Genomic DNA, 24,845 nt, shown 5'->3' with positions numbered 1-24,845 from the left:
TTTGGGAAAGTCCACACCACAGAAACAGTTGCTTTCTCTGCATAAATGCCAGCTCTGTTCACAGTCATTATATCCTTAGTTGTATTATATGGTTCGAGGTAAGTAACTAAATATTTTTTTAATTACTACAACATTTTAAAAATCACTACAGAAGCATTTTCTTGTAACTAAGAATCTAGTATATAATTTTTCACTTTTTGACAGTAAAGATAAAACCTTTAACTTTAATTGAATGCTTTCATTTTTGTTTTCCTTTTGTTGTGCTAGATATGTTCTGATGAATGCCTGAAGGAACGCCCCCTACAAGTTTTAAAAAAGTTAGAATTGCCCTAGAAATACCAATGATAGAATTAAATTGCAGTGTTTTTACTTACTTTCTTGTGCTAGAAGAGTTCTAACCGTTAGCCCTTGATCCCCATATCCCAGAATACATTTACTACAATAAACGTAGTAAGTAATATAAATATGGTTAAAACACTTGTGTTCCTCTGATAAAAGTGGCTTTCAAGAACTATAAAAACAATTAGATTGCCTTTCCATTAGAATACCAAGATATTCACAGATATGTTGAATTTCACTTATCTTTTATTTCTTGAAAGACCTACCATTTTATTTTTTAATTCTTTATTTTCTTAAATGTTTTTATTTAAATTACAGCTAACTTACAGTGTAGTATTGGTTTCAGGTGTACAGTATAGTGATTGAGTACTTCCATACATCACCTGGTGCTCTTCAAGTGCACTCCTTAATACCCATCACCTATTTAACCCATTTCCAGATCCTTTCCCTGTAGTAACCAACAGTTCTCTATAGTTGAGAGTCTTTTTCTTGGTTTGCCTCACTCTTTTCTTCTCCCTCACCCCTTGGCTTATTTATTTTGTTTCTTAAATTCCACATATGAGTGAAATCATATGGTATTTGTCTTTTTCTGACTGACTTCTTTCACTTGGCATAATGCTTTCTAGCTCCATTCATCTCATTGCCAATGGCAAGATTTCATTCTTTCTGATGGCCAAGTAATATCCCATTCTGTGTGTGTGTGTGTATGTGTGTATTTATATATTTCTATATATCTTTTTGTATATATACCACATTCACTTATCAGTTGATGGATACCTAGGCTGTTTACAAAATTTGGCTGTTGTAGACAGTGCCGCTGTAAACATCAGGGTGCATGTATCCCTTTGAATTGGTATTTTTTTTTTTAATTCTTTAGGTTAATATCTAATAATGTGATTCCTGGATCATAGGGTAGTTCCATTTTTTACTTCTTGAGAAACCTTCATACTGTTTTCCACAGTGGTTTCACCCATTTCCATTCCCACCAAGAGAGCAGAGGTTCCCCTTTCTCCACATCCTTGCCAACACCTGTTGTTTCCTGTGCTTTTTATTTTAGCAATTCTGACGGGTGAGGTGATATCTCCTTATAGTTTTGATTTGTATTCCCCTGATGATCAGTTCTGTTGATGATCTTTTCATGTGTCTCTTGGCCATCTGGATGTCTTCTTTGGAAAAAATGTCTATTCATGTCTTCTGCCCATTTTTAAAGTGGATTATTTGGGGGAGTATTTTGATAAGTTCTTTATATATTTTGGATATTAACCCTTTAACCTATATGTCATTTGCAAATGTCTTCTCCCATTCCTAGGTTGCCTTTTAGTTTTGTTGATTGTTTCCTTAGCTGTGCAGAAGCTTTTATTTTGATGAAGTTCCAATAGTTTATTTTTAGCTTTTGTTTGCCTTGCCTCAGGAGACCTGTCTAGAAAGAGGTTATAGCCTGTGTTCTCCTCTAGGATTTTTATGGTTTCAAGTCTCACATTTAGGTCTTTAATCATTTTGAATATTTTTGTGTATTCTATCAGAAAGTAGTCCAGTTTCATTCTTTTGCCTCTTACTGTCCAGTTTTCCCAACACTGTTTGTTGAAGAGACAGTCTTTTTCCCATTGGACATTCTTTCCTGCTGTGTGGAAGATGATGTGACCGGATAGTTGTAGGCTTATTTCTGGTTTTTCTCTTCTTTTCCACTGATCTATGTATCTGTTTTTGTGCCAGTACCGTAATGTTTTGATCACCACACCTATGTAATATAACTTGAAGTCCGAAATTATGATTCCTCCAGCTTTGCTTTGGCTTTTCAAGGAGGACCTGCCATTTCTAAAGGAAGTTTGCTTAAAGCATTTATTTATATCCCTAGAATTAATACAAGCAACATTTCTCCCTCATATGGCCTTATGACTTATAACCCACTTGTGGCTTTATTGTATATGTGTTAATATGTGCTCTGCATCAGACTAAATCCTTATTTCAAATAACAGCATATTCTTTGTAAAGTTTTTATATATTACCAGTCTATATTAATGGATATTATCATTCAGGATATATGTCATATATCCCATAAAGTTTAAAAAATTTGATGATTAATACAGGAAAGAATTCCTTTTGCAAGAAGCCACTCAGCATTTTATGTACTGATGATAGAATTTTACATGAGTGATTTTTCATAAGATGCCAAGCTCTGTTATGTACGTTTTATAATTTTGTATCAGAATCTTTTGACTTTTATTTTTTTAAGATTTATTTTTTTATTTAGAGAGAGAGAGAGAGAGAGAGAGAGAATGCGCTGTGCCAACAGGGGAAAGGGCGGGAGGAGAGGAAGAGAGAATCCTCAAGTAGACTCCGTGCTGGGTGTGGATTCCCAACTCAGGATTCAGTTCCAGGACCTTGAGATCATGACCTGGGCCAAAATCAAGAGTTGTCTGATAAAGCAACTGAGCTACCCAGATGCCCCAGAACCTTTTAACTTTAAAAAAAAAAAAAAAAAGTTTCATTGAAGAGTCTTATCCTTAAAGACTCTTTATGTTCTGTGCCTTCAAATTTTAGGATTTTAGAGGGTTAATGCATTATATCCCTTTCCCTCTTTTGGAGCCAATAGAGAAATAAGAAAGTCTGATATTTTGGGTCAAAATAACAGCTCTTTTACTGAAAAAAATTGGTTTGGACAAGGTAGCTTTATGCAACTCCAGTGTGCTCCTTAATACATAATCTCTGAATTCATTTACCCAAGAGCCTGCAGGACTGCTATTCTTCTTAGGACATGTCAGAAAGCATTACTATGAGCTGTCTTTGCAAGTATGCAGCTCTATCTATCAAAGCATATCCATTTAATGTTCTCAGGTAACTTCTCCCAAATTGAGTGATGAAGGGTAGAGAAAGCAGATATACTGTTAGCTGATGTTACTCCTCGTAGAAGCCTTAAGGAAAGGAAATAAAGTTCATCTTAACCCTGAGTAATGCTTTAAACTGTTCATAGTGAAACTTTCATTGAGGTTTTACTCAAAAATGAATCTTAGTTTTTACATAAACACATATATGTATGTACTTCATATGTTTTTTGTATCTATCTCTATATATTTGGTCTTTGACAATAGAATTTCTGTAAAGAACTCTTTATGAACTTGTCTGGTTCTGTGTTAACACTTGTCACCAATTGTCTGTTACAATTCCTGAGCTCAAACAGGTATGGTTTTTTAGTTTCATTTTAATTACCTTTAAAGAGGTCAACTGCTTTTGCTCTTTAACATTAATTAAACACTGTTCTACAGCTGTAATGACAAAATTGTTAGAGAATGGAAAATTACCAATTTCTGAAGTTCCTGTTTTCCCAATCTATAAAAAGAAACTAGATTTTCTTTAAAATGCTATCAGTTCTGAAGTTCTAATGTCATGTGAACAAACAAAACCCTGTATTCTCATTAAAAATACTGTGAGGTGTTGTCTTTCTTGCTTAATAAATGTGCCAGTTCAAGTACAAGTGCTTTATGAACTACATTTGTATATGGATTAAGGTCTCTATTTACATAAATTTGAAAACTGATTTTTTTTCAGTCTACTTTATAGGTGATAAAATTAACGTATAGCAGAGTTAAGAAATGTAGATTGGGAGTAGAATCCAGATTCATTAAGTGCCTCATATCCTAAGTTATTTGGTGTAAATGCTTTGGGAATAGGAGTTCTATCAACTTCTGTAATGACTTTTAGGTACTCTTCAATATTTGTCCATATTTTAAAATTCAGTGTTTTAAAAATTGTTATAAAATTTGATTAGATTTCATTGTCCACAGTGTACTTGTTTCAGAAGCTCTTAGCAAAAAGGTGCTTTTAAAATGAATTTAGTATTACTATGCTAATATTTATGTAAATAATCCTTTCTGAAGAATTGTATTCATCAGTGTGTTTTAGTGTCAAGTAATAGGAACACAAACATTCAATTTTAAAACCACCAAAAAAATCTCTTTACAGTCACATTTTGGGAAGATAACTTTATTTTTTTTTTTAAGTTTTATTAATTTTTGAGAGAGAAAGAGAGCATGTGAGTTATAGGGCAGAGGGAGAGCGAAAATCCTCAAGGAGAGTCACCGCTGAGTGGGGAGCCCAACTCAGGGCTCAATCCCAGGACTCTTAAGAGATCATGACCTGAGCTGAAATTGAGTTGGCTGCTTAACTGACTGAGCTACCCAGGCACCCTGGGAAGATAACCTGATAAACCAATTTCTATTGCACATAAGCAGTCTTAACATTGGTATTTACAATAAAGCCTTATATGTTTAATTCATTAATTTTTTTTTTTACTTTTAATACTCATTGTTAAGAAAAAATGTCAATCCTGTGAATATTACCTTTAACATGTGTTATCTTCTTTATGTGTATTTATGTTAGATGGAAGATGGTGCTCCAAAGCATATCATCCAAATGACAGGATTTAAGATGGAAGAAAAGGAAGCTCTAGGCAAATTGCTTTTAAAACTAGATTGCACTTTTATTAAGAGTGAGGTGAGTACAAAAACTTATAAAATATTCACGATTGACTTGAAAAATAATACTGGTCCAAGAATGATAAAATACCCTCTTGATATAAGAATAAAGTAAATGTGCTGTAAGGAAATCTTACCTTAGTAACATTTTTTTCATTTGCATTTTTCCTTCTAGAAGTACAAAAATTGTACACATCTTATAGCTGAACGCCTGTGTAAGAGTGAAAAGTTTTTAGCAGCTTGTGCAGCAGGTAAATTAACTACCTTTCTCCTTTGGGGGAAAAAAAAAAACCTTCATGTTAAAAAAGAAGTACCTTAATCTCCTAAAGATAGATAGTATTATTATTATATCAAACATAAATGTGGTTTTATCTGAATATATTTCTGAAAATATTTGTTACGAATTTTTTGTCTAAGTTTTCTAAGTAAAACTTTAACACATGAAAACTTGCCAAAGAGCAGGAATACTTACTCAACCAAAGATTTAATGTAAGTATTTTATATCAGAAAAAAATTTTTAACAGAAAAGCTGGGTACAACAATGCCCCCCCTTAAAAAAACTGCTTTAGCCAAAATCTCAGCTATTCTCAGCAAATTTGCTTTCTTTGATCTGTCATTGGAAAGAATCTGTTTTTATTCTCCTTCTACTGTATCCCTTCCCATACATGCTATGAAGCTGTGATCACCCTATTGTGTTTTTCTAAGATTTTAAATTCCATAAACCCAGATAAGGACTTAGTGTCTTCCCTTCTCTGTCACCCTTGATGTTTCTTTTATAGTTTCTTCTACTGTGATTGAGCTAGCATATCATTAGTTCACTGTTTGTCCAAAAATACATATATATGTTTAATGCAGTAAATTTGTTATTTTTTAGAGTAATATGCTAGAAAGATACTTGGATTTATTATTATTTCCACAAAGAAAAACATATATTGTCCCTGCTTGAGAAAAATTAGTGATTCCCAGATAAAGGAACTACAGAATGTCATTAGATATTCTGAAAAATTCCCTAGCTCAATAAACTTGTTTTACAAAGTGTAACATTGTGTAAACATAATTACAGTTGTTAGCATAAGAAGAATAATATAAATCTTAGCCAAAACTATAATAATAGTAGGCATAGCTTTAGTAATACCACATTTATTTTAGTAAGTCTTAAATTTGTATTTAGGAACGTTTAGATTTAGAATCATTATGGGAAAGGTTACATACAATGTTCAGTGACATCATAGACCTCTACCAAAAATTTGGGGAAAAAAAACATAATGCCAAGATAATATTAGCATTGTAGCCTAAGAATCTCATGATGATGAAGGTTAAACTTTATTTGATATTTGGTCTTTATTGTTGAGCATTCATTAGGACCAAAATTCTTCTGTGACTGACAGGTGATTTACTTTCTAGGAAAGTGGGTACTAACTAAGGACTACATAATTCATAGTGCCAAAAGTGGCAGATGGCTTGATGAAACAACTTATGAATGGGGCTACAAAATTGAAAAAGACTCCCATTATTCTCCTCAAATGCAATCTGCACCTAAAAGATGGCGTGAAGAACTGAAACGCACTGGTGCCCCAGGAGCCTTCCACAAGTGGAAAGTTGTTCTCCTTGTTAGAGCTGATAAACGAAGTGATTCTCTTGTAAGGTAAGATGAGATCTCATAAAAGCTAAGCAATGAATAGAAAAAAAATTTTTGGTTTACTTGAATACCTGTCTTTCTTTGAAATTATTGATTTCATCCAAATGAGCCATGGTGATTTGCTCTAATCTCTAAGTGATTCTGTACTTAATTAAGTATATGTGTCTAATAGAATAAAATCTACTTTATAGTATTGCTTTAAATTATTCTTGGGTCTCTGTTTAACTTTCCATGTTAATTCTTTTGGCTAACTCAAGAAAAATAAAAACTTGGAAGATTTTTGTTTTCATTTTTGAAGCAATTTTAAATTTTTATAAGTATTTATCACAAAGCCTTTCTTTCCCAGTTCATATGGTGCAGTCTTCATGATTCATAATGCTTCCTTCATTATTTCATTTCTTTCTAAATTTTACATCATATTTTTAAAATAATTATTATTTGGTAAACTATATTCTGAGACTGCAATGACTTTTAGGGGGCTGCAAAGGCCCTTTGTCACCTTTATAGAAGTATAATTTATAGGCAAGTAAAATGCACATATTTTAACTATACATTTTGATAAATTTGAACAAATTTATATGCCTGTTTTACCACCCCCACACTACAGTCAAGATCTGCAACATTTATGTAATCTTACAATGTTCTTGTCATTACACATTTACTAGTGCCTACCAATACAAGACAACCATTGATTTCCTTTCTGTCACCATACAATAGATTTATCTTTTCTTTAAAGTTCATGTAAATGGAATTATTCTGTATATACTCCTTTGATATAGTTTCATTTGCTTAACTCATTACTTCTGAGATTCATCCAGGTTATTGTGTGTTTTAGGAGTTTGTTCCTTTTTCTTGCTGAGTAGTATTCCATTTTGCAGATGTATCACTGTTTATTCACCCATTGATAGACATTTGTTTTTTGTTTTCGTTTTTTTGTTTTTTTCTCTTATGCTAATATAAATAAAGCTGCTCTGAACATTTGAGTACAAGTCTTCATGTATATTTGTTTTCCTCTTTCTCGGGTAAATACCAAGAATGAAATTTCTGGCTCAGATGGCAGTTGTGTATTTAACATTATAAGGGAATGCTGAACTGTTTTCTGAAGTAGTTGTACTATTTTACATTTCCTCCTAGCAATGTGCAAGATTTCAATTGCTATGCAATTACTTTGGTGCTATTGTCCAAAAATCACTTGAGCATATTTGTGTGGTCTATTTCTGGGTTTCTTACTGCATTGGTATCTGTCTACCTTATACTAAAAGCACATAGTTTTGGTTACTATAGTTTTATAATGAGTCTTGAAATCTTATAGGTTGGGTGAGCCTCCTAACTTTGTGTTGTTCAAAACTGTTTTGGTGATTCTGGAATTTCTGTATTTCCATATACGTTTTAGAAGCACTATGTCAATTTCTACAACAAAGCAAGCTCAGGTTTTGATTGCAATTGTATTGAATCAATAGGTCAAATTGGGGAGAATTGAGGTCTTAACAATGTCAAGTTGTCCTATTTATAGACTCCTTTTATCTCTTCAGGTCTTTAATTTCTGCCATTAATGTATTAGTTTTCACTATATAAATCTAGTACATATTTTGCTAAGTTTAATACTATGCACTTCATGTTTTAGGATGCAATTATAAATGGATTGATTGCTTTGAATGTTTTTATGTGCATCTGTTGAGATTATTGGCTTTTCTCCTTTATTCTGTCAATATGGTAAATTATTTTGATGAATTTTAAATGTTAAACAAAACTTGTATTCCTGAGATAAACTGTACTTCATCATAGTATATTACCATTTTTAATAATTACAGATTCTGTCTGCAAATATTTTGTTAAGAATTTTTGTGTCTTCAGTCTGAGCAACTGACAACTGTAAAAATATATAAATTTAATATCATGGATTGTTTTTTCTTCCATAATTAGGAATTAAGAAATGGTTGCTCGCTCTGACCTTTTCTTTTTTTTTTTTTTTTTTTTTTAAGAGAAAGCGAGAGCTCCGGTACTTGAGGGTGGGGATCTTAAGCAGGCTCCACCCCTGGTTCAGAGCCTGGCATGGGGTTCAATCTCAAGACACTGAGGTCGTGACCTGCGCTGAAATCAATAGTTGGACACTTAACTGACTAAGCCACCCAGGTGCCCTGCACTCTAACCTTTTCTATTCAGCATTTTACTAGAGGTACTAGACAGTACAATAAGGCAAAGAAAATAAATAAGAAACATAGAATTAGATAGAAAGAAATAAAAGTAATTATCTTTATTTCCAAAAGATATGGCTAAATACTAAGTAATTTATCCAGAAAAGCTATTAGAAGTAATTATTGATTTCAGCAGGATGGCAGAGTAGTAAGTCATTACATAAAAATTACTGTTTTTTATATGCTAGTAATGAACAATTGGAAATTAAAATCTTAAAAACAAGATATTGGGGCGCCTGGGTGCCTCAGTGGGTTAAAGCCTCTGCCTTTGGCTCAGGTCATGGTCCCAGAGTCCTGAGATCGAGCCCCGCATCGGGCTCCTTGCTCGGTGGGGAGCCTGCTTCTCCCTCTCTCTCTGCCTGCCTCTCTCTCTCTCCCTGCCTCTCTGCCTACTTGTGATCTCTCTCTGTCAAATAAATAAATAAAATATTAAAAAAAAAAACAACCAAGATATTACCTGTGGTTTTTAGCAGTTTGATAATGTATCCAAATGTGTGTGTGTGTCTTACGTATTATCTGTTACTTATTTGTTCATGTTATTTGCATGGAGTTTCTGACCTTGGATGTGTGGCTTTTTATCTTTTGTTAATTATGGAACATTCTCAGCCATTATGTTTTAAATTCTATTGTCTTTTTCTTGTGCTCTATTACCTGTGTTTTAGGCCAATTCTTTTCCACAGTTTTTGTATGTTCTATTTTGTTTTGTTTTTAACTTTCTTCCCATTTTTTGTTCCAGTTGGATAATTTCTATTGACCTATCATTAAGTTCATTGATTCCATCCTCAGTTGCATGTAGTCTATTCTTAAGCCTGTCAAAGATTATTTGTTGATATCGTAACTTTTATTTCTACCATTTTTATATACTCAGTTCCTGATCTCCTTTTTTTTTTTTTTTAAATATTTTATTTATTTATTTGTCAGAGACAGAGGGAGAGAGAGTGAGCAAGCACAGGCAGACAGAGAGGCAGGCAAAGGCAGAGGGAGAAGCAGGCTCCCCGCCGAGCAAGGAGCCCGATGTGGGACTCGATCCCAGGACGCTGGGATCATGACCTGAGCCGAAGGCAGCCGCTTAACCAACTGAGCCACCCAGGCGTCCCAGTTCCTGATCTCTTAATGCAATTTATTCAGTTTTTTCCTTTGTATCTTCAAACATTTCAATCATAGTTATTTAAAAATCACTTTCTGATAATTTTAGCAAATGTGCTTTATATTCCTCTATCTCTTGACAGTGGTTTGGTTTGGTTTCTTCCCTTTTGTGTATGTCTTGTATTGTTTTCTTGCATGTATAGATTTCACATTTAGATCAGTGGAGGCTCAAATAAATATTTATGTCCAAAAATGGGCTTACTTTTTTTCTTTAAAGCAGTTAGTTGAGTTAATCTTGTCAGTTTTTGAGCAGGTTTTGGATTTTGTTAGTGCTATAGATACCTTCAGTGCATCCTTTCTGGTTACTTCTGCAGTTGAGTATAGTTTCTTTTTGCTTGGCCTGGTTCTTGTTTTTTTTTTTTTAAGATTTTTTTTTTTTTTTAATTTATTTGACAGACAGATCACAAGTAGGCAGAGAGAGACAGGAGAAGGAGGCAGGCTCCTTGCTGAGCAGAGAGCCCGATGCGGGACTCGATCCCAGGACCCTGAGATCATGACCCGAGCCGAAGGCAGAGGCTTTAACCACTGAACCACCCAGGCGCCCCAGTTCTTGGGGTTTTTAATCGATGTTTTTGCTTCACTGTCAGCTTTCCGTAGTCCCTGCATGGGTGGGTCACAGGAGGACTGTCTTGTCATTCTCTTCCTCTCTTGCTTGTTACTCCTCTCTAGTTTGAAGCTAAGAGTAAGGTGTGTTTTGGTTCTGCTGGTAGACTTCAGTCTTAAACATTCTTTGTGTTCTTGTTCTCTGGGGTTGGCACTTTCTCAGTACTTGTGTCTCAGTTACCCGTGACAGCCAAATTCTGCTTTGTATCTGTGGGCAGGGTTTTGGCAAGAGACCGTTTCCAGCCTCTGCCCCAGTGTTAGATTTCTGCTTTGTATTGATGCAGAAACCTATGTTTGAGTGGCATTTCTTCTGCCCCTTGTCCAGGGACAGATGGATTTTGCCTTTATCCCTCGTCCAGAAACGGTATATCCTTTTTCGGGCGATGCAGCAGGAGGTTTTCCTGCCCCTTTCTCAGGGCACGTAGATTTTACTTATGTTCTCCCAACAGAAGCAGTGCATCTTTTCCTGGATTCTAAAAGTATATTAAGACCTTACCCAAATAACTTAGGACATTTTCTTCATATGAGCGAAGGATCCAAGGAAGTGGACCAGGTTTAATGTCTATCTCTTGGTGGGCAGCTGGTCCTCACTGGCCCACTTGTGCTACCCAGTAGGGAATCTTCTCTGCCCTTAATCTTTTTCATGACTACTAAGGCAAAGAGGTTTCAAGTGAGGGCAGACTTTCCTTGAGTCAGTGACTCCCAGATATTATAAATGGTCATGGTACTTGCCTTTGGCCCTTATATTTGTTACAGTTTTACCTACTTTTATGATAGCTACTTCTCTCCTGCACCCTGGCAAAATGAAATAGTTTTTTGAGTATCCAGTCTCTTCACAAAGGGGCTTATCATTATCACTCTTACGGAAGTTAAGTTTCTTGGTTGGTTATTATATTTGTTCTCTGATGGGTTTGTGAAAAGTTTAGATATTATAGATCATTTGGCTTTTTCTTAATGTTAAGTGATAATAGTGTTCTCTAGTGACTTTCTAAATCCTAAGCAGCCACAGAACTTTCATGAAACTTTTGGGATGTCAAAAGTTAATCAAGAATTAATTTTTTATAAGAATGCTGGCAACTGTAGTTCCTTTTCTGTAGTTTAGAATGATTTCCTTGGAGGTGGTTGCCTTCTGAAGTAGCTACTTTCCTAAACTTCTTTCATTATTCTTTTGGCTTATGGAGGTGATTTTTTCCTTAAGGAATAAATTCAACATGCTTGATTCTTAAAAAGTCTTTCCGTATCAAGAAATGGGTAAACAGAAGAGCATGATTTCTTTAACATCTTCTCTGAGCAAGTTATAATTTAAGAAATCACTGCAGTAGTTATTCTCCATGGCACTCAACCCAGGGGGACTTAATTCTTTCAGAAAGTTCCACGCCTACTCCTAGGAAGTAATTGATTTAGATAATTTGACTGAATATGCTTTTTTTTTTTTAAGTACTTTTTGTACTCTTTACATTTTTATTTAGAGTTCTGGAGGCTGGAAAAGCAAATGTTATTTTACCAAAAAGTTCACCAAGTGGAATAACTCATGTGATTGCCAGTAATGCAAGAATCAAGGCTGAGCAAGAAAAAGACCATTTTAAGGCTCCATTTTATCCAATTCAGTATCTAGGGGATTTTCTTTTAGAGGTAAGTAAAATAAGTAAAAAACAATTTTTAGTGTTTATAGAATATCCATACTGTGAAATATGTTAAAAATTAAAATATGTTCTAAAGTTTAAAAATGCAGTGATTAGAAGTATAGTTGACCTTTGAACTGTATGCATCCACTTATAAACAGATTTAATAATTCAGTACAATACTGTCAATGTATTCTCTTTTCATGATTTTCTTAGTAACATTTTCTTTTTTTAAGCTTACCTTATTATAAGAATGGAGTATGTAATCCATATATAAAATATGTTTTTCAGCTATTGCTAAGATTTCTGATCAACAGTAGGCTATTAAGTTTTGGGGGAGGGCTACAAGTTATATGTAGATTTTAGACTGGGGGTGGTATTGGTGCCCCAATCCCCACGTTCTTCAAAGGTCAGCTATAATTAAAGTGACATATTTTTAAAGGCAGTTGCTTTCAATTATTTAAATATTTGAGAATATTTCTAATAAATATGGAAGAAGCTTGCTTGTTGAATTTAAAATGTCTTATTTTTGAGTCTCTATTTTAGTTTTCTATGTTTTAGTGATGTTTACTACAAACTAATTTTAGCATTTTATGTCAGACTATAAATAAAATAGCAGTGGACCATGATGTGATTTAAGAATTTGTAGGTATTTTTCCCATGGAAAAAAAGATTTAGAAGTAAGTCTTTCTAAATCTTTTTTGTAAGGATTTAGAAATATTTTCCTGTCCTGTTCCTCTACCTCCTTATTCCCATTTGGTACAAAGACCACTTAAGTTGTTTGAATGGGAACAGTCCTAGAAGAAATTCTCTGGAAATAAAAGAATTTTTAAGAAGGGTCACTCAAGGTAGAGAAACCTTAGTATGTCTAAAAATGCCACCTTGATCTTGTAGGAAAAACTGACTCCTTAAATGTTTCCATCTCAATAGATGCTATGACCTTTTATCTAACTTATGTAGAGACCTGTTAATAACTCTTGAAACCTTCCTCTCCCTTATTCCCCACATTTTGTCAATCAAGTCCCCTTGATTTTATCATCTTATATACTACTCAAATCACAGTGCTTCCCTCTTCCTGTATTAACATCATACTGAGTTCATCATCTTTCCTCTGCCCTCCTGAAATAGACTCTTAAGTGCTCTCTACCTTTTAACTCTTGATAGTGTACTAATTACTCTTACCTTTTTCTTCTCTAGTCTATTCTGCATCATTCAGAAGGAGTATCCAAAATGTTCTGTGCAAAACAATTCTAATCTTATCACTGTCCTACTTAAACTCTCCAGTGGCTTCCCATTGCTTTTAGGATAAAGTCCTAAACTTCCAACATGGCTTTAAAGTTCCCCACAGAATTCTTGTCAGTCTTGCCTTTCGGGTATATCCTGCTCAATTTTTTTCTGTGCTCAACTATAGTGTAACAAAACTGCCTTCTCCCAATTTCTTAAACAGGCTAAGTTACTTCCTATCTCAGTGTCTTCTCAAAAGCTGATTTTTCTCCCTGGAAAGATCCTCCCCAGTACTCTCACCCTCTGTGCCTGCCTGCCTTCTGTTCATCATTCAAATTCCAGTTATAATGATGCCTCTTCAAGGAATCAACTGGCTGATTACGTGGTTAAAATCTGTTTTCCCCATCTAAACCAAAAGGACTGTGTCATGAGGATGATACCTCTCTTTTCCATAGTTATATCTGAATAATCTAGCGTAAAGCCTGGCACATGAGTTCTCATTTTGTGTTAAATTAATAGAGCAATTATGAAATTTCTTTGAGTCTTCTAAGAGTAGGTATAATACATCGTTCTGTAGTTACCTTTCCGTACTGAGTAGCAGCAATGTAGATTGGAAATATAACCTTATTTCAGGGGATGGATCTGCTTGGACTACAGAAGATCTTGTGCCTTTGACAACGATGGGTCTTGGAATGGGCATGTCAATCAGTTCTGATCTGTGGGAGATGAAGAGTAATATGTAAGAAGTTCTGGGAAGTTTCTTCATCCTTCTGATGAGATAGCCTCTGGCAGCCTGGCTCCTATTAGATAAGAACATGGGAGAATGTAATCTAAATTATTACTAGCAGCCAATTTTTGACCATAAGGGGAAGCATCCTCAAGATGAAACCAACCCTGTAAATAAAAAATGTAGACACACAATGTGAATCCTTGCAAAGATACTTAGCCAACCCTGAAACCTGTCTTAGCACTGGACCACATTACCATGCTGTGAGGTAATAAAACATCCATATTATTTACATTACTTTGAGTTGGTTTTCTATTACTTGCTGCCAAAAGCCTCTGAACAGTTTAACTGTTAATAGAATGTAATGAATAAAATAGTATGTAATGAATAATAAATAGAATGACTCGATTAGTAAAAATATCTGAATTTTCTTTTTTCTATGGAAACAAATGAATAAAGTATAAACTATGATATACTTTATCCATAGTCTTATTTTATTGTAGTAATTTGATGGCATTCAGATTCAGTTGCTGAAATATTGGAGGGCAGCAATAGTATATCAATAAAAGCAGATACTCTATAACTTACATTTGTTTTAGAATACATTGTTTTATGAATTCTGGATTAGGCAGCTGGGAGTTCATAACTACATTCCAAATAAGGAAGGCATTTTGTGATAACTTCTGAGAAGAAAATAGTTAACTTTATGGTAATGTCTTTCTTTTCTTTTACCACTTTGGCATATAGCATATCACATTCCTCATTAGATGGATTCTGAAGTATCCTCTGAGAGTTGCTGTATAAGATGACAGAGTTAAAAATAACAAGCAATTGTTTAAAAAAAAGTTTTGTTTAACCTGCTTATACTCTTTTTTTTTTTTTTTTTTTTAAGAGAGCTCCTGAGTAACAGAATTAGGAATCTATTCAGGTTTATAGATATTTATTGAAGACTTTTGATGTACCAGGCACGATGCTGTGCACTAGGCAAAATGAGTAAGACCACATGTCAGGCTTCAAGGTGCTTACTATTTCGTGGTGAAAACAGAACACAAAAACTTAATTTAATGTGTATTGTGCATTGGCAAATTCAAATGTAAGGTACAGGAATGTAGAGGAACAAATGACTAATGTATCTCAATTGTTTGGCCCAAGGAAGGCCTTGCTCCCAAAAAAAGGAGGATACTTAGGATTACTGAAAACTTCTTTTGACTGTCTGCCTAAGAAAGAAAATTAAAATTGAACTGCAGAAACGTCTTAAATACAGTAGGAATGATAGAAGAAAACATTCATTTTTTTAATGGCAGATCAACTGATTTGTGACCCAGATTTATAATTGATTAGTTTTCTGAGCACAGGAAAGTCCTCTATCCTGAGACTGAATTTCTTCCTTTGTACATAGAAGCTAATACTATCTTACTTTGGTTGTTGTGAGAACTATTACAATTGTTACTGTGGACTAATATTTATTGAGTGATTACTATGTGCCAGGCTCTCTGCTAAGCATTATGCACCCTTAATCAATCTCTCTGTTTACTTATGTTTCTTTTCTTTCCTTTCCATCCCACCCTTCTGTCCTTCCTTTCTTTGTACACCCAACATGAGGCTTGAACTCACATCCCAAGGTCAGGAGTTGCATGTTCTCCCGATGAAGCCAGCCAGGCACTCTTATATACCATTAACCTTACTTTAATAAAACATCATATTCCTGTGTATATGTATTATAGCCTCATTTTATAGTTGGTAAAATGAAGTACAATCAGCTTCAAGTATTTGCCCATGTTCCTGTAACTGACATGTGTTAGACCAAAAATTTAAGGTCAAGTACTGAGTAAAATTTAAGACTTCTCTCCTCAAATGCCCTTTCCTAAACACATTTGGTTATTAGTAGGTAACCTTGCGTTTGTAGGTGTATTAGCAGGTAACCTTCATATTCACCTGGTCTCTTTCTGGGTAGTTAAAAATACCTAATGCTGTTAACAGTGCCATAACTAGTAGTAAATCTTAAGATCTTCAGATACCATTTAAGAATCAGGGTATGGATACTAGCTAAGAACCATGTAGAGCACTCTTTGCTTACCTCTCTGATTTTGTATCCTGTGTCATGAATTGTGTGGTGAATGCCATGGCAGAATCAAGGAAAAAGACCCAGGGACCAGAGTCTTTCTATACGTAGTGTAAAACAATAAACCCCATCAAATATCTGAATCAGAAGCCAGGCCGACTGTCATTGCCACGCTATGCTACTCTACTCCTAGATGATAGAATAATTTACTGAATAAGTAGGCTTTGGTCATCTATTTGGAACACAAAATTTCACTATATAAGAGAGACTAGACATGGCCTTTTCTTCCTAGGTCATATAGGAGACAAACACTTAACACAATGCCTAGTATATAGTTGGCACCAAAGAAATATTTATAAAATGCGGAATAAGAGGGGTGCCTGGGCGGCTCAGTTGCTTAAGCAACTTAAGCCTTAGGCTCAGGTCATGATCCCAGCGTCCTGGGATCGAGCCCCACCTTGGGCTCCCTACTCAGGAAGGAGTCTGCTTCTTATGTTTGCTCGCTCGTGTGCTCTCTCTCTCTCTCTTTGAAATAAAAAAAAAATTACAAAATTTTTTTTCAAAGAAATAAGGAATAAGCAATGAATATTTACAGATAAAGAAAATAACTTCCTATATATTTCATTAAAGTATTCAATTAGAGTATTAGTGATTTGGAGAAAAATACATATCGATCATTTAACTCTATAAAAAATATATTCTAAAAAGCTTCCAAATGTCCTCATTTGTCAGGTTCTGGTTTTTAATTAGTTAATTTATGTAAGGTACTTGCTTTGTACATTTTATTTCACAGGTCAATATCTAACATCTTGAAATGGATATATAAGTAAATATATCTAAGATTAGAAAACAGTATGTTTTGCCTAGTTAATGATAATGGAATGTTCTTTTGCTTTACTGGGTCATAGTAGATTACTGAAATCTATGTAGGATTAATTCATCCTGTATTTTAGACCTTTCTTAATGCTCTGGGCTGTAAGGATTTATCCTCCCATTGTCCATCAGTTTTAAATTTAAAGCTAGAAAGTCACTTTTATCCCACTTCAAGTAGTCCTTAACAATAATTATGGTTTGTACATTCAGAGTAATTCTTTCTTTGATGCCTGGAATAGGAAGAAGGAAAGTTCTTCATTTTTCATAGTTTTCAGTTTTACTTTCTTGAATAAAAAGAAAGTCAGTCAAGTACTCTCAGGAATTGTTCTTTGATTGGAGGATTGCAGCCTGCTAAAAGACCCTCACATCACATAGGAATCCCAGTACAGGTGAAAGGGAACCAAAGATGACACCATAGGCCTTACACATTTCATTTTATATCATAACTGTTCCCTAAGAGGACAGTGATTCTCTCATTTCTTTGTAAAGATAATGAATCTCTGAATACCATTCCTTAAGTGCATTGTAGTATATGTCATGAACTCATTTTTATTTCCATCTCTATTTTGCTGAACTTTTAGAATTCTATATATAGGTACATATGCAGATGTCTTAAACATCATTAGTAGGTGGTTTAGAATTCAGTTTGTTTTTCTTGGCAAGAAAAATTTAAATATTTGAGATAGAGTTAGGCAAAAATAATTGTTTATTGCTATTCAAGTAAAATAAGAGCTGTGAATTCTTCTTTTAGGCCTCTTTTCCTCTGTGTATGTAGTAGACATACAGATGAGAAGTCTTATCGGTAAAAACCTGAAAAATAATCAGAAGTACTCTAATCTGAAACTTACTTTTATCTATATTGTGCCTTTAACTTGGACTGGAACGAGGTAAAATATTTCTGTTCATGATTATTCATGAAAAGGCTTGATTGTTACTAGGCCAACAAAGCATTATATTTTTTGAAGATACACAGAAATCACTTTGTTATTCAGGACCTTTGTTTTGAATTATTTTCCTTGAAAGAATTTGCTACCATTTAATAACTTTATTCAGGAGGAGGAATTTTACCTTCTTTTGCAGTTAGATAATGTTGGATAATGTAAAGTACATGTTGTTAATATTATACTTAATTGATTGTCTGAACCATTTATATATACATACAGAAAGAAATTCAGAATGATGAAGATTCCCAGATCCATTCTGTTTGGAATAAACACAGCAATCAGGAAAAAAACAAAGATTTCTGGAAAGATAAGGGATTTCTTAAAATGAAAGGTGCCTTAAAAGAGACCATGTGTAGGACCCAGGTAAAACTTTATGGGCAAAAATAAAAAAATGTACATTTCTGGTTCTTACATCATTATTTTGGGGGAGCATATGGTAGAAATTACACAAATTTTGAAATCAGAGCTAGTATTTGAACCCAGCTCTGTGTTTTTATTATCTGTGATTTGAGCTTGTTCAAGATATTGCCATATGTCCCAGTTTTTGAGACTTTTATTAAAATAACACATATATGCATATAAGAACACACAGTTCCTAATGTGTAGTACGTTTTCAACACATGAGAATTACTTATAATTCCCTTGATGTTTAACATAAATGTATTTCTTATAAAGGATTCTTCTCTTTCAGCAATTATGTATATTCATGATTCATGATCTAAAGTCTAGTATTTTGCTGCATATTGAACAAATTTTTTAAGTGATACAAATGAATTCTATTTTGATTTAATAAGAAAAACAAACAGGAAGGACTTTGAACTTGAACCAATGAAAAGTAGATTAAGAAAGCATATATGTGGCTCTTGTATAAAACTTTTCAAATAGCAGCAACCAAAAAAAGGCATTATTACTTCTACCCTAGAATAGCTAATGTTTAATTATGCTCAATTTCATACTGTGCTTTATGAAACAGACTATTTGATTTACCAGATCACTGGCCTATTATTATTACTTAGTCTAAACTAAATATTTTTTTTAAAGATTTATTTATTTATTTGACAGACAAAGATCACAAGTAGGCAGAGTGGCAGACAGAGAGAGGAGGAAGCAGGCTCCCTGCTGAGCAGACAGCCCGATGGGGCTGGATCCCAGAACCCTGGGACCATGACCTGAGCCAAAAGCATAGGCTTTAACCCACTGAGCCACCCAGGCGCCCCAAACTAAATTTTTTTAAAGATTTATTTATTTGAGAGTGAAAGAGGGCACGTGAGGTGGGGGGGCGGGGGCAGAGGGGAAGGAAAAGGGAAACTAGCAGATTTCCCGCAGGCACACGGTGACTCTGAGATCACGACCTGAGCTGACCTGAGCTGAAACCAAGGGTCACAACTGAGAGTCAGACCTTTAACAGACTGAGCCACCCAGCTTAACAAGAGGCTTTTTGAGCTAATCTGTCTGAGAAAAATGCATCATAAGCCACAGTATAAAAATTTGACTTTCAGAAAGGAATGTAAAATAATGGGAGTTACTAAAATAAACAGTTTTTTTTTAACATGGAAAAAAGAATCAAATGGAGATTACACAAAAGATACGGGAATTATGAAAATACATCAATTTATATTGTATAACACTAAAATTCAGGTACAAATTTCTATTTTTAAAAATCAGTTTCTTTGTACAAAAAACCAGACTCCTAATCATAGAGAACTGATGGTCACCTGAGGGACGGTAGGGGGGATGGATGAGGTAGGTGATGGGGATTAAGAGTACACTTACCATGATGATCACTGAGTAATGTATAGAATTGTTGAATCACTATATTGTATGCCTGTAACTAATATAATACTATATATGATATATAATGCATATATAATTTTGTATAATGAATAAACAGTATGGTTTTAATACTCCTTAACCTTATTAAAATTTTATGTTCTGTAAAAAGATTTTTTTTTAAGCTTTCATTTATTTATTAGAGAGAGAGTGAGAGAGAGCGTGAGAGGGGAGAAGGTCAGAAGGAGAATTAGCCTCCCCATTGAGCTGGGAGCCCGATGCAGGACTCAATCCCAGGACTCCAGGATCATGACCTGAGCCAAAGGCAGTTGCTCAACCAACTGAGCCACCCAGGCCCCCTGTGAAAAGATTTTTTGAGATGTTTTTATCTGATATGTCTAATAATCACAAGATTCTATTTGGCCTACAGTCTAAAACTATTTTTAGAAATATTTGGAAAAATAGGAGCACCTGCGTGGCTCAGTTGGTTGAGCATCTGCCTTTGACTCAGGTCATGATCTTGGGATCCTGGGATTGAGCCCCCCATTGGGCTCTCTGCTTAGTGGGGAGTCTGCTTCTCTCCCTCTGTGGTCTCTCTCTCTCTCTCGATCTCTCTCAAGTAAATTAATAAAAATCTTCAAAAATTTTTGGAAATTTTGGAAAAATAAAAACCAAATTGTGTTTTTGACTAATCGTATGACAAATAGCGGGGGGGAAAGTAGAGATTCCAAGAAAGATTAATAAAAGTACCTACATGAAATGTATATGTGAACACAATATAAACCTTCCTGAACAAAAATCTACATTTCTCTGCTTCATTTTAATGTAGCTAAGATGTAATACAATTTCAAGGCTCTTTACTATAGTTAATCTTGTATGTATGTTTTAGAAAGCCTACCTTCCTGAATGGGTTTTTCTGTTGTGGCTTGCATTGCTTGTGTTAAGGCTATGTTCATTCATAGTCTAATTCAAGTTTTCTTCCATACATGTAGAAAGAAATGAAAAATCATGATGAAGATGTTAATGTTAGTTCTCTTTTGACTGAACATCACAAAAAAGAAAAATTCAGGGATTCCAGTAGAGATTTGAAACTGGTTAAAATGAGAGATACCTTTAGAAGGCACACATGCAAAAGTCAGGTAAGACCTTCCAAATGAAAAATGATTTATATTTTTCAGCCCTTTTCTAAGTCTATCAAATGTAATGATATTCATAACATTGTTCCTTCTGAATTACATTTACAGAAATGTTTATAAGGCATTTGTGTACAATTTTAAAGACTATAAAAGAGTGTTATGTATGCACCAGCTAGGTTAAGAAATAGAGCATTACTAGTTTAAGAGCCTACTCTGTCCTCTCCAAACTATCCTCTTTTTATCTCTCTTCCCATGGGTGACCTCTATCTTGGCATTTTTGTTGTTTTCTTGTTTTTCATTATAGTTTTGCCGGCAATGTCCTTATCTCTAGCAATATATTGTTTAGTTTTGCCTGTTAACGAACTTTTTGTAGTTGATGGTGTTCATAGTCATGCTTTTTTTTTTTTAATGGCATATATAATCTTTTATCCATTGATTTGCAACTATATCTTTAACCGTTTTACTTACTGATATAAGTAAATTTGGATTTCATTTTCTTGGTTTGTGTTTGCTTGCTTGGTTTTTGCAGTTATGAATAGTTGTGCCATGAACAATGTGAACGTTCTCTTACACGACTCTTGGTGCACATATACAAGAGTTTGTCTAACTTAGGATATATTCCTTAGGGTGGATTTGCTAGGTTGTAATAGGTAATGCCCAGCTGTGTTCCAAAATGTTTCACTAATTTATACCAACTTTAACAATGGATGAGGTTTCGTTTTTGATAAAACTATTATTTTTTAACGTTGTATACTTGTGTTGTAAGTCATATTCTTGAGGTTTTTTTGGATTTTGTAACATCTGTCATTCATGTTGAGATTTAATGGTGTTCTGAATACTTGTAGAAGGAAATAAAGAAAAGGGATGAAGATATCCAAAGGAGTTACACTTTGAGGAAAAAACGCAAAAAAGAAAATGAAAGAGATTCCAGGAAAGACATTGAACATAACAAACTTAAAAGTACCTCCAGAAAGCACATATATAGAGATCAGGTAAAACTTTCTAAGCTAAGCTAAACAGTTCATTTTCTTTGGCTTCCATAATATAATCTAGACATAAAATCTTATTTTATAATTGCTTGCTGTGTCAAATATAACCTGCACACCTTGAAAAAAATGGTTTTCAGTTGATCTGGTGTGATATTCATAACTAATGTTGTAATTAACTTTAGTTTATAAAGACCGTATTTTTTACATACATACACAAGGAAATTTAAATTAATAATCAGGATATTCAAATATATTATGATTTGCCTGAATGTCACAAAAAATGAAAAAGAAATAAAGGTTCTGAAAAAAGAGGCTAAAATTCCTAAAATAAAAATCCCTTAGGACTGCCTGTGTATGAAAGTTTGGGTAATACATTCTAATCTAAATTTTAGTTTTTGTCTTGTTCTTCCCTGGTATAATACAGATCATTTTTAATAAGATAGCTTGTCTTTTGGTTGGGATCCTTCTTGAGTTAATTATTCTAGAGTATAACTTGATTTTATCTAAACCACAGCATGTTTATATGCATATATCCAGAAGGATCTTCAGAAAAATGATAAAGGTAAATAAATAATGAATCATGTAATATGTGACCATGGCAACAACAGGGTTGAGGGAAGGAAAGTTTGGGATTGAAAGGAAAATTATCCTAGGTAAAACTTTCCAAATTAAAACATTTGCTTTTTTTTTTAAACTTTTTATTTCCTTGTATAATTTTTTTTTTTTTTTTTTTTTAAAGATTTTATTTATTTTTTTGTCAGAGAGAGAGAGAGCATGAGAGTGAGCACAGGCAGATAGAGTGGCAGGCAGAGGCAGAGCGAGAAGCAGGCTCCCCGCTGAGCAAGGAGCCCGATGTGGGACTCGATCCCAGGACTTTGGGATCATGACCTGAGCCGAAGGCAGCTGCTTAACCAACTGAGCCACTCAGGCGTCCCTCCTTGTATAATTTTTATAAAGTATGATTATAAGGATCTTTGTTGAAGTTAATGCTGCATGAATGTGTTCTTCTTGTATTCTGTTGTTTATTATGATACTTAACATTTGTGGTAATATTGTCTTTAGTACACTGTCTAAAATACTTCTACATGTATGCAGAAAGAAATGAAGAGTTCTGTTTTTGCTGATCGTGCCAAAGAATCAAAAACCAAGGATGTCAGAACAGATGTGGATATTGCTGAAATAAAAAATGAGTTAAGGAAGCACATATATAGAGCTCAGGTAGAACTTGGCATACTGAAATTTTCTGTAGTTTCTTATTCTTCTCTAGTAGAACCAAAATATAACAATAACAGTAATGACTCATTATGATGTTTAATGTGTCTTAAAATTTTCTCAATTTATTAATTTGTTATGAACAGAAATGTACTTGTACATTTAATAAATAAGCTGAATTCTCTGCTGTTTATAGCTCAGTGAAGCTACAGATAAATTAGGTGTTTATAGACTGCTGTATCTTTTTTTTTTTTTTAAGATTTTATTTATTTATTTGACAGAGATCACAAGTAGGCAGGCAGGCAGGCAAAAAGAGAGAGGAGGAAGCAGGCTACCTGCAGAGCAGAGAGCCTGATGCAGGACTCGATCCCAGGACTCTGATATCATGACCTGAGCCAAAGGCAGAGGCTTAACCCACTGAGCCACCTAGGTGCCCAACAATGATAGCTAATTTTTTTTTTAAGTTTTTATTTATTTGTCAAAGAGAGAGCACAAGCAGGGGGAGCAGAAGAGGGAAAGGGAGAAGTAGGCTCCCTGATGAGTAAGGAGCCCCATGTGGGACTCTATCCTAGGACCCTGGAATCATGACCTGAGCGGAGGCAGACACTTAACTGACTGAACCATCCAGGGGCTCTAGACTGCTGTATCTTAGTGCTAAATGCTTGCTAGCTTGGGGCGCCTGGGTGGCTCAGTCTGTTAAGCATCCAACTCTTGATTTCTGCTCATGGTTGTGAGATCAATCCAAGAGAGAGATTTTTTTTCTCCCTCTACTTCTCCCTCTGTCCCTTACCCCTCTCTCCCTCCCTCTTGCTTTCCCTCTCCCTCTCTTAAAAAAAAAAAATTAATAAAATTAAAAAGAAAAATAAAATGCTTGCTAGCCAGATATTTGACATTGGGGCCCTTTTATGATGTCCTGGGTAAGCCTCAGTCTTATGCAGCCCTTTAGGGTTGGGGGGCGGGGGGGACTTTCTCAGTGATCTTGCCCTGCCCCCAGTGGTAGGGGATTGCTAATGCTCTGGGACCATGATCTTTTCTTTCCCTTTTCCAGGGGTAAAGATTTTGTTTTCCATTCCCTTACCCTTACAGAGGGTTGTGGGTATTTGCTTCTACATCCTAAGTGGAAGCCAGAGCTTTATTGTTGTTCTAATTTGTATTTCCTTTGGCAGTAGTAAGTTTGAACATATTTTATACCCTCACTTGCCATTTGTATGTTTCTGTCTTTGTCACCTGCTTACTTATATTCTTTTTCAGTTTTCCATTAGCTTATTTTATATCATTGTATCTAGAACTCCTTATATAATCAGAACATTGTCTCTTTTTTTATTGGTTACAAATATTTTTCCAGTATAATCTTTTAAGTAAATACACAATTATAGGTATTTTAAAACAATAGAGGAAGATTCCACATGTTATTATATAGAAAACATGACCACATGTTTTTCTTCTGTCGACTTTTATACAAAATGTTCTCCTTGTTTATATTTCTAATTATTAAAATACTAAGGACAGTAGACCTCCTCAGGTCTTCAAAATGAAAATGACTTTATTTTTTAAGTTAGTTTAGAAAGAGAAAATAGACAATGTTCACACACATGAGTGTGCTATTACTTGAAAATAGTGGAAGATACTAATCTGAGTAAATGTGTATCAGTATCAGATCAATTATGGCTATTAAAGTGCTCCTGAGTCTATTATGTAATTTTGCCCAAGGTTTTATTTTTTGTACACTGAAATGTAATTTTCTACCTAAAAAGATGCTTAATTTTGGTAATATGGTTGCTGTTTTATAGGCTATCAGATACAGCTGCATTAGAATAGATAAACAACCAGTGTACAATATTGAGGTAAGGGGCTTGGACTAGGGTGGTGATGGAGTCAAAAAAATAAGCTTT

General features: G+C 34.4%; 1 protein-coding gene across 1 annotated transcript in view; it reads left to right on the top strand.

Annotated features, from left to right (window-relative positions):
- Positions 1–24,845, top strand: part of SLF1 (SMC5-SMC6 complex localization factor 1) — a 74,724-nt gene that overhangs the window by 4,563 nt on the left and 45,316 nt on the right. Inside the window, exons 2-10 of the mRNA XM_032846392.1 lie at positions 4,717–4,830; positions 4,987–5,062; positions 6,216–6,456; positions 11,864–12,026; positions 18,066–18,209; positions 20,609–20,755; positions 21,598–21,744; positions 22,837–22,959; positions 24,744–24,797. Coding sequence (XP_032702283.1) covers positions 4,717–4,830; positions 4,987–5,062; positions 6,216–6,456; positions 11,864–12,026; positions 18,066–18,209; positions 20,609–20,755; positions 21,598–21,744; positions 22,837–22,959; positions 24,744–24,797 — 1,209 coding nt within the window. The remainder of the gene's footprint in view (positions 1–4,716; positions 4,831–4,986; positions 5,063–6,215; positions 6,457–11,863; positions 12,027–18,065; positions 18,210–20,608; positions 20,756–21,597; positions 21,745–22,836; positions 22,960–24,743; positions 24,798–24,845) is intronic.

The sequence above is a fragment of the Lontra canadensis genome, unplaced genomic scaffold (assembly GCF_010015895.1).
Source record: "Lontra canadensis isolate GAN:19392208 unplaced genomic scaffold, GSC_riverotter_1.0 scaffold4, whole genome shotgun sequence".
Classification (NCBI taxonomy): domain Eukaryota; kingdom Metazoa; phylum Chordata; class Mammalia; order Carnivora; family Mustelidae; genus Lontra; species Lontra canadensis.
This window is presented reverse-complemented; position numbering and strand designations above follow the sequence as displayed.